We start from the raw sequence: 16,557 nt of genomic DNA on the forward strand, positions 1-16,557 counted from the left end.
TTTGTGTGTGTGTGTGTGTGTGTGTGTGTGTGTGTGTGTGTGTGTGTGTGTGTGTGTGTGTGTGTGTGTGTGTGTGTGTGTGTGTGTGTGTGTGTGTGTGTGTGTGTGCGTGTGCGTGTGTGTGTGTGAGAGAGAGAGAGAGTACTGTATGGCTGCGAAAGAGGTGCTGTCTGAGAAACCAATGAGTTTATTTTTAGCTTTGCAGGACCATAACCTCTCATGTGATTGTAGTCTCTCTTACGCACACCATGAGTGAATGACTCAACGAAGGTCAAGGAGATTCAGAGGTAGTGAACATTCTGTCTTGAACAGCAGCTCTGGCAAAGGCTCATGTGAATTCTTCATTAACACCATCTCTGAATTATTCTCTATATGCAGAAATGTCTGTCTTAGCATCTTAATGTGAAACATTCATTATGAATTCACTGATTGTGAATTCAATATACTGAAAGAATAGGCACAACAAATATGGCATACGCCTATGCGATGGAACAGAGAATGCTCTGTCAAATAAGCTCTGTGAATGTTGAATGAAATAAACACCTCTAAAATATAAAACGTCTTCGCTCTAAAAATGTTTGTTGCAGAGAGGGTTATATAGCCTAATAATGATAAATGTGATTATTTTGTATAATCAATTCTAATTTGTCTCATCAACATCAAATTACACAACCATTACACAACAATTGAACAACGATTGAACAGATATACTTCTATCCTTCATAGCCTTGTTTTCATTCACATCACATAAAATACAGTGTTAACCATCACTAAGGTTCATAGTGTATCAAAGCAGTGATTATAAAATGAGGTACAGCTGAGCTCAGCGCTGCAAAGCTCAGGAGTACTAAATGAGGACAGATGAGGTTAGAGAGTGCTGTTTTTTTTTTTTTTTTCTCAGTTATCTTCACCACAAGATACTAAATCATAATAAACTAGCAGATTGTTTCTTTTAACATTCATCTGGTATCACATAAACACATACAGCAGCGCCATCAACATGGACAATGACCATCTGGTTGTTTTGTAAGACACCAGTCTACATGTCTGCTTTCTCATTCTCTCCTTCCTCTTCATCTATCTCCAACACTATCCTTCTTCTCGTTGTACTTTTCTGTATTTTGTTGCCTCTGCATTGCATTTGTCTTACGTAATTCACAATCTGTACACAGCTTGTCTGTTGACCTGTCTTTTGCCTTTTTTCTTATTCCAGTTCTCTCGATTACAGTCTTTATCCTCCTCTGTAAATTTTCTATTTTTACACAACAAATATTTCTCAGTATTAATCAGTAACTTTGCCTTGAAACACACACATGCACGCGTGCGCGCACACAGCCGCACACACACACTCACACACACACACACACACACACACACACCTAAACATCCTAAAAACAAGACAAAATTACCTGAGAAGCAAAATCCATATGATATTAAATCAATTATTTTCAAAGATTATTGTGTATTTTGAACATACACTTTCAGAAAAAAATATGTTACATTTGTACCTTTAGGGGTACAACAGCTTGTCACTTGGGCAGCACCCTTAAAAGGTCATTTTTTACCTTATTCACCCCTAAAAAAGTTCATGTAATACCTTACTACTTAATAATATTATATAATAAATAATATTTAGGGTAAAAAAAGGTACAAAGGTGTCCTATTAAGGGTACTTCCCAAGTGACAAGCTGTTGTACCCCTAAAGGTACAATTGTTACACATTTATTTGCTGAGAGTGTACTGTAAGTTTATCTTATTTTAGTTCCAATGGCAGATTTATATTACTACTTTGAAGCATTATCCCCAGTAAATTTAGAAAAGTGAACAGAAATGTTTTTGCTGGTGACAAACATATATCTGGTTTGGTGTTGATGATGGGTACTTGAGCCTTATTGATGGGTTGTTGGAGTATTTAGATTTTATTCATTTTCATGACTTCTAGTTTCTAGTTTCATGACTAGAAATTAAAGCTACCTCACACATCCAGGTTTTTGAAGAGGAAGAGGGAGGTGATATACATATATTTATATTTATATATTAACTTAAAAATATATAAAATATTATATATTAAAATAAAAAGAACAAATTATCACAATGTAAAAACTGAAAAAAGTTTTGAAAAAGCAGTACACTATTTTTACGCAATCTGACAATTTTTATAAAAATAAGGTTGATTCAGATCTTTTTAAAATTTATATTTTCAATTTTAGCCAACATTTATTCACAATTTTGTCAGTTCATTTAAATGTTAATCACAAAAAGCACATTAAAGGGGTCCTATTATGCCCTTTTATGAAGTCTTGATTTTTCACCTATTTTACATTATTACAACACCTCTCTCCCCAGTCTGTCTTGAATCGGCTTTGGCCGCGACTCTGGAAGACTTGGAGTTAAAGTCCCCGTGAACCGGAAGTTGCAAACGACTTTTCTCCAATGTTGTGATGTATTTCCAAGTGAAAAGGAATATTGAACAGAGGGCAGGGTTTTACGGTTTGAGGGGAGTGGCTAAGCGTTTTCAACCCAAGCCGTCAAACTGACGTCATCAGAAAAGGAACGCCATTCCAGACCGGAAGTAACTTTTCAGATTTTGATTAAAGCTACACTGTGTAGGATTTACTCCCATCTAGCAGTGAAATTGTTTATGACTACCAACTGAATATTACTTTCTAGCCCCTCCCATTCCGAGGGCGTTTTAACTCCTACGGTGGCCGTATTATTTCAAATCTGCCGGCAGTCGTGAGTAATCTCCCTCTCGCATTCGTCTCGGTGCCACTGAGTGTCAAAACGCGAAAGGCGAAGCTTGAATTTCCAGGTATGTCCCTCTTTGTCTAATGTATTTTCAAGATGGAGGCGCAACATGGCTGCCGCCATTCGAGCGACTCGCTCGTATGTATTCTAAATGGCAGATTCTACACTTAAGAGAATACTTAATTAGTTGGTTGAAGTGATTACACATTAATGAGAACGTATAATTTTGAAAGAACGTTTTTTGCTAAAAATCTAATTAAAATATTACACAGTGTAGCTTTTTATAGATTACGGCAAACAATTATTTTCTGTGTATTAACTTGCACGGGTCAATAGGGTCAATTTTGATTTCATGTTGACCTTAAGCTTTTCTTTGAGAAAAGAACAAAGGGCCTCATTCACCAACCGTTCTTACGAAGAAATGTGTTCTTAAACCCCACTTACGCACTTTTTACGAAGATTCTGACATTCACTAATGTTTTCTTATCTTGGATTTGTTCTTAGCTAAGAACAAAATCTACGCACACTCAAGAGCACTCTTACGCACATTTGAGTGATGACAGTTTGCTCCAAATAATTGGATACTGCATTTTATTTAATTCTACAGTCATTTACAATAATAGTATTTTACTGTAAAGTATTTCTGATCATTTGTTGAAAAAAAAAATCATAGTACTATGCACAGAAACACTAAAACTGAAATTTACAGTGGCATTTACCTGTTGCAGTAGAATTTCTATTTCAGAATTACTGAAGTTCTTTTTTTGTTTGGTGATCGGTGGACCACAACCGTCTGTGCGTCTTTTGGACATTCTCCCACTTTTCTTGCACACGGCCCTGAAGTGTCATGTCCTTATGTGGGAATTTGCGGGGCGTTTTCTTATGCTAATCAGCAACAACTGGCACGCGCTTTCAATTACGAAGACGTGGAACACGTCAATCCAAAGAACACAGGTGCGAACAATTCTGTTGTTTAAGAACATGTCATGAATCCGATGTAGACTTTTCTTAGGAAGTTTATTAAGTACAAAGTTGGTGAATTCTTAAAAAGGGAAGATGTGTTTGGAGTTTTGCCGACCGGATACGACAAAAGTTTAATCTATCCACTAGCTCTGCTGGTGGGAAAACGCTCTGGTTGGTTGTAGCGTGCGATTGCGTGAAGAGAGAATTGGAAAGACAGCCGTTTATCCCGCCCCTCGGATTGAGCCCTGCCAATGGCGTGTTCCCAGACCCAACATCTCGTTGTAGTTCTTGGAAAGTGAATTCTGTTAAATAAAATATATCCCTGTGGAGTGGACTTGAGCTTTGTAACCTTGCAGATCTTTTTTATGCTCAAACAGCAACATTACACTAACTAAAGTTGAAAAAGTTAAAAAAAACAATAATAGCATGTTTAAAATCGCATACTGTGGTAGGTACATTTGGTTTGAAACAGCCATTAAAAATATATGTTCTAGTATGAATATGGATATGAAAGAGGGACATATTATATCAATCATGTTGACGTTGTCACTGTCATATGACAGACAGTACTTGGTACTTTAAAGAACTGTTCACTGAAAGGTTCTTTAGGAAACCCAAAATAGTTCTTCTACGGCTTCAGTGCGAAACCCCCTTTTAGAACCTTTATTTTTAAGGCAAGACAGTACAAGCAAAAACATTGTTTTCCATACATAGGTCAATTTTGAGATTTTGTGCAAATTGGCTTTACATAACATGCTGTTTCAGACTAGTAGAAAAAAAAACATCAAAAATACACTTGTGTTGTTTATTAATTGCACTTATCTAATTGAGTCTGTAGATTTCAAATACAATACATCTTTAAACGTTGTTTTCTCAAAATGAGCTTTTTCTCGTGCACTGGGCTAGAAATCTCAGTAGCACTTGCATACTTGAACCTTTACAGTTTTATTCCCATTTATATGCTGAAGCTGAAGGTTTTTAACAGAGTAGTTTGTTCATATATTAATTGACTGGTTTTATACATGATGAAACAAGAATTTTGAACCTGGCTTTATCCAATGTTATAATATGCAAATGAGTGCATATTTAATTAGATAATAACTTATTTGCATATTTAAACAACATTTAAATATGCTCACATTTCTTGATGTAATCAATCAACTGGGGAAGTATGGTGGTATCTTTTTTTTTTACCATATTCACCTGGGGTGTCAATAATTGTGTCCCTGAATTTTTTATCACCAAAATGACATATAAAAAAAAAATCCTGTGAAAAAAAAAAATTCTTCATGCCTTAAAATAGCTTGAATGTAACTACACCCTTGCTTCATTTAGTACGCAGACTCATGAATATGCAAATGAGCCCTGCCTCCACTCAATCAGACAAGCTCAGAATACCTGATGCCAGAATACCAGCTCGGAACAACTTTACTGTAGTAAACGCTACACAATTGCAAGTGGAAATACTGGTTTAATTCAGTCATATATGTTTGAACCAGAAACTGATTCAGAAGTAGCGGAAGAGTGAATTATACAGGCTCATCAACATGTCGATGTATCAGAATGGTAATGCGTTTTATGTATCGCTCTCTACATCAGACACATAGCGGTAATTGATATGATTAGCCTTTTGCTTGACTATGTTATCAAACAGCTAATAATGTGCTGCTAATGTTACACAAACCATGTTCCCATTCGCCATCTCAGTCTGCCTTCTAAAAATAAGTATCCTTAGAAACGCTTTGAACAACGTCAGTGGAGAAAATCATATCATAACATTGTAATATACATCATATACATAATCCTTCTATATTGCTAAATGTACCCGATTTTTCAAAACAACAGAAAAATATGGGATAACCTGGCTTCTCTTGAGACTACCCTATTTCAGAGAATAGTTAATGATATGCTTAAGCCTGCCGGCACGTTGACGTGATTGGATACAAGGTAGTTTGTGACGTAAGGAACACCAGCGATTTCAAAACCGCCTTTTTTAGTTTTAAGGAGAAAATACTCAGTTTTAACTAATGAATTTGCACACGGTTGGTTTGTCTTAAAGGCATATTAAAAACACCACACAGACATATAAACAACATTAAAAACGTGATTTTCACCACAGGGGTCGATTACAGTCCAGTGGAATGTAAGGATATTTAGATGTTTTCAATGAAAACCAGACAAAGATTTTTTGCAGTGTATTAATGAATTAATGATCAGTAATCACCTCACCCTTTACCCGGCATTAATGGAGAACTGGAGGTCATGATCCCACTAGCGAGGGAGGGTCTAGTGTCAATGTGATTATATGTGTGTCTGTGTGCAGTGGCATTTATGGGTGCTCATAGAATCGCAATTCCTGGGCTTATTGCGGAGAGAGGTTAAGACCATCTCTGACACGGACCATCATCCAGTGCAGTGGAGCACTGCAGTGCTCGGCGAGTATGAGAGAGAGAGCGAGAGAGAGAGAGATATGAATACAGAATAAACTGCCACACCACCCGATGCTGTATTTTTGGAAACGATATCCCAGCATGCACCAGTGCTGTGATACTGATCCCGGAATCTAGGTGTCCATTTCAATTCCACTGTGCAAAAAGGGGGGGGGGGGGGGGGGGGGTTCATTCGATCCTAATGATCCATAAAACCTACATTTCGTAAATGGTAACTTTAAAGCAAAAAGATTTGGAGAAATTGTTTCATAGAAAAAAGCAACATGAGTCATATGATTGGCTCTTAGGAGGAGAGATGCTGTGGGAGAAGCAAAATGATTGGTTGTTCTGAGGGTGGGAAGGAGGCTGATTGGTTGTTTTGCCCTATAGCAGCAGAGCCTGCAGGCAAACAGGCCAACAGCAACAATTACACTGACGGATCTGAAAGAACTGGGTCGCTCTATGCCCACACTTTCCAACAGGGGATAAGACCAGCCAAAGCCTTTGAAAGCGCACACATATAGATATATCTGCTCACATATCACCTGTTACTGTGCTTACGCACACAAGAACACAAAACACTCAACTTACTACATCCAGATTCATTTATACAGTACTCAGATTGATCTGTGGATGTATGTGCTTCTCAAACATATAATCCCTTCAACTTCTTCACAGCTAGACACAAGCTGTTACGTCAGAGCACACGCACAGAGCTCCAGATGAGACCCAGATGCATATTTGCATTCTCTCGGTTTAACCGGATGTTGCCATGTTCGGTTACACTAGACGCTCCATTAACTGCACTCAAACCCTGCCTCACACCTGACAGGAGCCCACCAAATAAAAATCACCTACCCCTGGCTGACAGCTTCTTTGTGTTGATGATTTTGGCCGCATACTCTTGGCCGGATGATATCTTCACGCATCGCCTCACGACAGAGAACGCGCCCCTGAAGAAGAGGGAAAAAAAAAGAGAAGACTGTGAGGAAAAAAATGGGCACGAGGCCCTGATGCCGAACAGATAGAGCATATGGCATGGAGAGCAGAATCTGTGCCATGATGGAGGCACAGCCTGAGCGCTTCCAAGCTTACACAACTATGATTTTCCATGGTTGTTTGTCCGTGTGTGTTTGATGAGCGTGTGTGGGTGTTTTGAAATTGCTTGGCATATTTGTTGGCCACATGCGCACACCAAATCCGTCAATGCGCTTATTGGAAACGAGGGGGTTAATTACACATCACCTTAAATATCCCCTCTGGTGCGTTTGTTCTTCTCTCAAACAGAATGAGAGAAGGATGTATTTTTTCAACATATATCGCTTTTAGAAAATTGGGTTACATTGAACTTACTCAAATATGTACTTAATTATCTACACTATAGAGTTATAGTTAGGTTTAGGGTTAGTTGTAATATGCATAATTTACTGTCATTACTATAGTAAGTACATGTATGTCACCTTAAAATATAGCGTTAATGAAATTTTTTATAATTTTGAGGAAGAAAAGAACGTAAAAATCACAGCACAATTAAGTCACCTATAGTATAGTTAAACTATATTTTAAAAGGCAATACATGTCATTTTACTATGCAATATTTACTGTAAAGACAATCCTTTATTTAAAAAAAAATATATACACATTATAATTTATGGATAAAATGTATATGTAACAAGTCAGTATATATACTTTTCCAGTAATATATTGTTGAAATTTTGTTTTAATAATAATAACAACAATTTAACAATTTAAATAAAATATCAAACACCTTATAATTTATGTGGAAAAGTGCATTCCCTGTGCAAACCTGCTTGTATTATATTTAAAATGTTAGTTTCATCTTATTTGTGTGCACTTGCGCAATTGTTCTGTGTTGCATTTTGCAGTATTTGCAAGTGTTAATGCATTAGTGTAATGCTGGAGAGGCTGATTTCAATCAACTAAATCGTGTAAAATCCTTTTATCCAACACAGGTATTGTGATATATTTGAGACGTGCACATCTATAATAATAAAGTGATAAATAGACAATAGGCTATTTATATTTAGTTGATGTGAGGGTATAATGGAATGAGCTCGAGCAGCGTATTGTTGCCATGGTAACCTCCTCAGCGACTTCGCGAGCGTCTATTTGCGCACTGTCTTGTAATCTTACTTTAATTGCTAGTGGAACGTTGCTTAGAAACACTGTTACAACGTATACTTATTTATTTTTGCATATACTTATATGGAAAAAATATTCATACACCACAAACCTTTTGTTTCGACTTCTTTTGGAGGGGTTCAGCAGCTTTTTTCTTTTTTCTTTCGTAAATAAATAATTCAGTGTATAATGATCATGTGCATTTTTTGAAATCAAAATTGGTACAAATAGGCACCTCTATGTAACAAAGGGGAGCCTTGCTCTGGTGCCCAATGTTTATAGGCTACATGATGCCACCGCGCAGATGGCGCAGAGACGTTTCGAAAACATCATATTTTGAACGGACTGTTATTCAAGACATTGCAATCTAAGGTCACACTGAGCTTAAAACGGACTCAATCCGGATCATTTTTGATCTGAACGCACCAGCACGTCGGAATAAATATATCACACGCTGAAATGAACTAAGGCATCTCCTGGAAGCCGTAGAGATCGATCGGGACCACCGATGTGGCCTCTGCTGCTCGCCCTCCCCCCTCCCCAGTCAAACGCAACACGAGGAATCCCCAACGCGATAATTAACGGCGCACGGGAATGTGTGTCTGCACTGTAGTCGCATTGCCATGAGTATCCCTGTCTCCGGGGGGGAAAAGCCCGAGCCCACTAACACGTACATTATACCAGCTGTTAGGGTATCTGACGTGATGATCACAATGGCCGCGTCCCAAAACCTAGAGCGGTGGTTTCACACACTGCAATTTTTGGGCATCACGGGCACGTTTGGAACGTTCCGTTCCGTTCTGTTCCAAACGCACCCGTGATTGTCAAAGACTGCCGTCTGGGTTGGCAGCTTGCAAGGCTGTGAGACAGAGAATATGTATAATCAAGCGCTCACGGCAAGGTTATTACAAGCGTTCGCTGCAATTATAGCGGGGCTGTCAAATACGCGTCGCAAGCGCATCATTTCATTGTGCATATGAAATGTACAGGAATGCAATGATCGTGCAGTAGAAAATCCAGCACTTACTTTCCGAGCTCCTCAAAAAGCTGATATTCATCCGTGAATCTGGTGCAGATGGTCAGAGCCATTGTGATGGGGAATCGGCAGCGCGAGGAAGAGGATGATGCGGGGAAACGCGGTCAGTCTCCTCTCGTCACTCCTGTACACCAAAAGGAGAGCACTTGAATGATTTTTTTCTTAGCTTCTGCTTCGGTTCCTCGTCTCTTGAAGTGAGCTGCACTGATCAATGTCAGATGATCAGATATGTAAACCTAGGGGTCGATCACTAAGGGGAGGAAGAAGCGCGTTCACATCCGACGGTTCCATGGGCTCATCATTATGCGCGTTGACGTTGCCATCTCTCTCTTGGACGTGTTTGCATTTAGAGCACCTCGCCCCCTTCTCCCCTCCCTTTTAAAGCCATGCCCCGCCCTCTCAAACATCATGCACTTCATATTCATCATACTTAATAATTCGTCATGGCAATAATAGCAATAAGGTCAAATGAATAATTGATCTAGCATAACCTATATAAGCATAACTGAAGTGACATTTCACAAAGCTGCAATGTGCCATGCTATGCGTCATCTAAAACTATAAACAAGTTTCATTTTATTTAATGCATATGAAGTGTTTATGATCTTATAAATCACCACCCATTTGTGCTTGAAAAAAAAAATACCATTTGTTAAACTATTTAAATGAACTACACAAAGAGATAAAGGTTTTTTTCAAGGCATCTCATTGAGAAATTTACATTTTTCTGTGTTTTTTTTTTATATATAGGCCTACTAATAATAATGATAATTTTCATCAGCTTTACAGAAACAACACTGCCATAAATTACAGCTGCATGCTGTAATATGGATGTGCATTTCAAGATAATTCTCAAGATATCCTTTTGTTGCTAAATTTAGCAGTCCCGTGGTATGTTTCTAGTATCCCATGGTAATACCTACTGACATTCAAATGTACTTTCAAGAATACCATAGTACGATTGTAGGCTAAAAAACATATAGTACAGTACAGTATAGGCTATAGTCATAAAAATGTTTTTAGATGGCAAAGACAAAAACAATAAAATAGGAAAATAAGGAGGTAGCACTGTAAAAAAAAAAAAAAAAAAGTGCAGGTAAAGAAATCAAACAATTTAGACAACACTTAAAATAGTAAAAGGATCGACTGTTAGCCTACTGTGAAGTAGGCCTAATTAATTCACATCATCTAAATAATAATATCTAAATTTGTAGCCTACTGTATACAGATATGTCAGTGAAGTATAGAAACACAATAATCCATAACATTAAAACCCAGATATGCTGGCAGAGCTCAGAACTGTTTGTGACGCACATTTGCATGCCCACGTGCAGCGTAATCTCTTGTGCACTTCTGTCTTTTGAGCACAGGGGTGCGCTGTTGTACTATAGTTTCACAAACTACACTGCTCAAAAAAATTAAAGGAACACTTTGAGAACACATCAGATCTCAATGGGGAAAAATATCATGCTGGATATCTATACTAATATGGACTGGGTAATGTGTTATGAACGAAAGGATGCCACATCGTTTGATGGAAATGAAAATGATCAACCTACAGAGGACTGAATTCAAAAACACCCTGGAAATCTAAGTGAAAAAATGATGCAGCAGGCTTGTCAATTTTGCTGAAATTTCATTGCAGCAACTCAAAATGGTACTCAGTAGTTTGTATGGCCCCCACGTGCTTGTATGCATGCCTGACAACGTCGGGGCATGCTCCTAATGAGACGATGGATGGTGTCCTGGGGGATTTCCTCCCAGATCTGGACCAGCGCATCACTGAGCTCCTGGACAGTCTGAGGTGCAAACAGGTGATGTCAGATGGACCGAAACACAATGTCCCAGAGGTGTTCTATTGGACGTACTCAAGACTATTTCAACTTCAGTTTCGTGCAGACTTTAATACCTGTCACGTAGGTCAGGTGAGCGTGGTGGCCCTTCAATGGTATCATTCCTTCATCCTCCAGGAACTGCCTGCATGCTCTCGCCACATGAGGCCGGGCATTGTTGTGCACCAGGAGGAACCCAGGACACACTGCACCAGCATAGGGTCTGACAATGGATCCAAGGATTTCATCCCGATACCTAATGGCAGTCAGGGTGCCATTGTCTAGCCTGCAGAGGTCTGTGCGTCCCTCCATGGATATGCCTCCCCAGACCATCACTGACCCACCACCAAACCGGTCATGCTGAACGATGTTACAGGCAGCATAACATTCTCCACGGCTTCTCCAGACCCTTTCCTGTCTGTCACGTGCTCAGGGTGAACCTGCTCTCATTTGTGAAAACCACAGGGCACCAGTGGCGGACCTGCCAATTCTGGTGTTCAATGGGAAATGCCAATCGAGCTCCCTGGTAATGGGCAGTGAGCACAGGGCCCACTAGAGGACGTCGGGCCCTCAGGCCACCCTCATGAAGTCTGTTTCTGATTGTTTGGTCAAAGACATTCACACCAGTGGCCTACTGGAGGTCATTTTGTAGGGCTCTGGCAGTGCTCATCATGTTCCTCCTCACACAAAAGAGCAGATACCGGTCCTGCTGATGGGTTAAAGGGATAATTCACTTTGAAATTATTTTTTGGTATGTTTTAGCTTACCTCAAAGGCATCCAAGATGTAGGTGTCTTTTTTTCCGGAGTAGTTTCAATTTTGATATTTTTAGATCAAACCGTTTTTGTCTGTCAGTCATATAATGCAGGTCTATGGTCACTGTCTCAAAACAACATGCACAAAGTCCAAATTAAACAATTCCCTATCGTAAGTACACATTGATGGCTTAAGACACGAAACGAGCGGTTTGTGTGAGAAAACGAACAGTATTTATATAGTTTTTGTCCTCTTGTAAACACACACACCCAAATGATCAGAGGACGCGGGTGCTTCGATCTGCGCAAGCGCCGGAAAGCGCCGGAAATTATCTCTCGCGCGTGTACGTCACTCATTGTTTACACAGAGATTTCGGAAGCCTTACCTTTCACTGTGAAGATCTAAACATATTTAGACGTACAGGAAATGGCAATGGAAGACGATTTCGATATATCAACTGACAACGTTGAATTTTTTATACAACCATATTTATTTGAACCAGAGTAACGTTAGTTTTATTTTTGATAAATACAGAAGTGGAGAGGGTGAATGATAATTCATTATGGTTGTAAATACTGCTTGAAATGGTATTTGTTTATGTTTTTTTCTTAATATTAAGATAAAGCATTATTTAAATTTATGTTTAATTGTTTTATAAAACGTTATGTTTGATTTTTCTTGTTTAAATGTGAATTGGTATGTGTAGTTACTGGGGGTAGGTCTTGATAAGCCTAGGGCTTCTACCTATCCCTTTTCGAACAGGTTGATTATCATGCTAAAAACTTGTTTATTTATTTGTATGGATATTTCATACGCATTGCTGTCTTTTTTAATTTTATTATTATTATTATTTTATTTTATTAATTGTTCGAAATAAAGATTTCATTCATTCATTCAGTACACACCGATCAAGAACTCAGAGCGATAGAGGGAGCATCCGCTGCAGCAGCACGTCTTCAAGCCTCAGAGAGACAGAGATCTCTGCAAAATTGGTGGTGTTCTTGTAGCAAGTGTTGTGAGATGCCAACAGAAGTAGAGAGCATATGTTGTCACGAATGGAACATAGCAATGCCACAGCTACAAGACGACGACGAGGACATTGACAGTACCCCGTCATACACCTGCCTGACTGAAGATCCCGAGTTTTCTCCGCTGTTGAGCCGCAGCGTTTTGCACGTTGTGTTTAGTTTGAACATCTGAGCAGAAGAAATAGAAAAGTTTTACCCTCTTGTGTGGTGAAAGCCATTCGCGATAAATATCCATCCCCCTCCGGACGTTATGTTGGCTTCACAGAGGCAGACAATGCATTTGCAATGTTGTAGAAGCTTGTATTGTACTGTTATAATCTGTTTACAACATTTTATATATTTTTTAATAATTGTTCACTTATAATATAAGCTTTTTCCCTATTTTAAAGAAATTTATCATTGATATATGTGCATTCTGGACTTTCTGAAAGTGCTGCTTGTTGTCATTACACTGTAAAGTGAAGTTTTCTTTTAATTTCTAAAATAAAAACAAATTGCAACTGCATTTGCATTGTAATTGGCGTCAATAAACAATCTGTATTTATAATATCTTCATATTTATATATAGATATTTAGAATAAAAAGTAATGACACTTTACATAAAAGCAAGGATTGTAAGTTTAATTTTCTTTAGCTGCACATTCACAAATGAACAATATTTTTCAGCAATAAGGGAATCAAACAAAAATATAGTTGTAAATCAAAGAGAAATTTTAAATAAAGACCTAATAAATACAAGAAAAAGGACAACAAAAGCAGTGTAATTTTCAATAAATAACCTACAAAAAAAATCCTCAATTCAACAATTTACCTTGTACAATTTTAGGTAAATACACATCATTCAGTCACTGAACAGACAAATCAAAGCTATTGTACAAGGCAACATCAATGATCACACACACACCACTAAAGAAAACCACCATGGCATATGTAATGTATTACCATTACTTTGTAAAGACAACTTACACTGTTGTCAGTCTGTAAAAAATAATTTGAGAATCGTGACAAATGCTTTGAAACTGTGTCTTCCTTAGACGGTTTTGTCTGTTGCGCTATGTTCTTTGGGACAGGTTGTATTTCCAAATGTGAAGAGTCCTTGTAAATAATACTGCTGTCCATGCGCCTCTGAAGTACGTAACGTACGAGTTCTACTCTGAAATTTTGAGTTGGGGACTATGGGGCGCCGTTTGTAAAGAGGCTTACGCTGAAAATAACAGCAACATTTTGTCACATTTAGCTTCAAACAATGTTTAAAAAACTGGTATGAATTTTTGACGGTCACTTTTTACCACATTTACAACAATATTTGTCAACTTAGAGATATTTTAAATAGTTAAATCTAAATATTAAATGTTACACCTAAATGTTAAATATTAAATCTAAATGCTAAATATAAATCTTAAATGTTAAATCTAAATCTAAATCTAAATGTTAAATCTAAATGTTAAATCTAAATCTAAATGTTAAATCTAAATATTAAATCTAAATCTAAATGTTAAATCTAAATGTTAAATCTAAATATTAAATCTAAATCTAAATGTTAAATCTAAATATTAAATCTAAATCTAAATGTTAAATCTAAATGTTAAATCTAAATGTTAAATGTTAAATATAAATCTAAATGTTAAATATAAATATTAAATCTAAATCTAAATGTTAAATCTAAATCTAAATGTTAAATCTAAATGTTAAATCTAAATCTAAATCTAAATGTTAAATCTAAATCTAAATCTAAATGTTGAATCTAAATGTTTCGGGTGAAACTAAATATTTAACTAATATGCAAATTCAAAATGCCGGTAAGCGGAAGTGCCAAAATAAAAGCTTGAGGTGGTCAGTGTGTGTTTATAGCATGGTTTATAGTGTCAAATAACGAATAAAAACCATCTCATAATAATAACTATAATATAACGATAATAACTACCTAAAATAATAAACACGTTTGGAGAAACTGTAGAGTTTCGTGATGAGAGTAATGACATGACATTCAGTCAAAGTGAGCCCCCTAGTGGCCATAGCTGGCTATTATGGCTCCAGGTCATAAGTCCCGCACTTTTCATAAAAGTGACACTAGCCTACTCTTCAAATAAAGTTTCTCCAAACGTGTTTATTATTTTAGGTAGTTATTATCACGATAATCCATGTCCAAGAGTCCATTTCCTCGGATGAGATGTTTGTTATTCGTTATTTGACACTATAAACCATGCTATAAACACACACTGACCACCTCGAGCTTTTATTTTGGCACTTCCTGTTACCGGCATTTTGAATTTGCATATTAGTTAAATATTTAGTTTCACCCGAAACATTTAGATTCAACATTTAGATTTAGATTTAACATTTAGATTTAAATTCAACATTTAAATTTAGATTTAGATTTAACATTTAGATTTAACATTTAGATTTAGATTTAACATTTAGATGTAACATTTAGATTTAACATTTAGATTTAGATTTAACATTTAACATTTAGATTTAACATCTAGATTTAGATTTAATATTTATATTTAACATTTAGATTTAGATTTAGCATTTAGATTTAGATTTAGATTTAACATTTAGATTTATATTTAGCATTTAGATTTAACATTTAGATTTATATTTAGCATTTAGATTTAACATTTAACATTTAGGTGTAACATTTAATATTTAGATTTAACTATTTAAAATACTATTTAAGTTGACAAATTTGTTGTAAATGTGGTAAAAAGTGACGTCAAAAATTCATACCAGTTTTTTAAACATTGTTTGAAGCTAAATGTGACAAAATGTTGCTGTTATTTTCAGCGTGAGTCGCTTTACAAACGGCGCCCCATAGGGGACTCACAAAGCTTTCTGGCCACCCACTGTTTAGAGTGTTTTGGGAACACTACATTGAACCTGGGTGTACCTTAAAAGTGAATAAATTAATTAAATGAATACTAAATATTTTTAATGCATTATGACATTATAGTCAGATATATATTGTAAGTCAAACTTACCAGTTTCAGTTCTGGCCTGCTGTCTATGAACATTCTCGTTGTGGTTGAGCACTGCCAACTGGGTACGTGCAAGCATTGAAGTGTAATGGAAGTGTATTCTTTTGGGGCAGTACTTTAGGAGCAGTGAATGGAACACTTCCAGCTTACCTTTATTCAGAAAAAAAGTTAAATAAATATTATTGGTCTATACATGAACATACCTTGTACATATGTAAACTTACCAGTATGCTTGAAAAGTGCCATCTTCAACGTTGTCTGTTGATATATCGAAATCGTCTTCCATTGCCATTTCCTGTACGTCTAAATATGTTTAGATCTTCACAGTGAAAGGTAAGGCTTCCGAAATCTCTGTGTAAACAGTGACGTACACGCGCGAGAGATAATTTCCGGCGCTTGCGCAGATCGAAGCGCCCGCGCCCTCTGACCTTTTCCGTCGCTTTCTGGCGCTTGCGCAGACCGAAGCACCCGCGTCCTCTGATCATTTGGGTGTGTGTGTTTACAAGAGGACTAATACTATATAAATACTATATAAAAAATAAATAAAAAATATAAAAAAAACTATATAAATACTGTTCGTTTTCTCACACAAACCGCTCGTTTCGTGTCTTAAGCCATCAATGTGTACTTACGATGGGGAATTGTT

General features: G+C 37.1%; 1 protein-coding gene across 6 annotated transcripts in view; it reads right to left on the reverse strand.

Annotated features, from left to right (window-relative positions):
- Positions 1-9,671, reverse strand: part of camk2d2 (calcium/calmodulin-dependent protein kinase (CaM kinase) II delta 2) — a gene marked incomplete at its 3' end in the record, with an annotated part of 38,200 nt that extends 28,529 nt beyond the window's left edge. For 3 of the 6 annotated variants that reach the window (XM_081362382.1, XM_081362381.1, XM_081362380.1), the window contains exons 1-2: positions 9,310-9,671; positions 6,999-7,093 (exon numbers count right to left, since the gene is read on the reverse strand). In XM_081362382.1, coding sequence (XP_081218508.1) covers positions 6,999-7,093; positions 9,310-9,371 — 157 coding nt within the window. In that variant the 5' untranslated portion in view covers positions 9,372-9,671. The remainder of the gene's footprint in view (positions 1-6,998; positions 7,094-9,309) is intronic. The other 3 variants (XM_081362379.1, XM_081362378.1, XM_081362383.1) reach the window with 1 other exon arrangement.
- Between the last annotated feature and the right edge of the window lie 6,886 nt (positions 9,672-16,557).

This window comes from Scardinius erythrophthalmus (genome assembly GCF_964197995.2).
Source record: "Scardinius erythrophthalmus genome assembly, chromosome: 3".
Lineage (NCBI taxonomy): Eukaryota > Metazoa > Chordata > Actinopteri > Cypriniformes > Leuciscidae > Scardinius > Scardinius erythrophthalmus.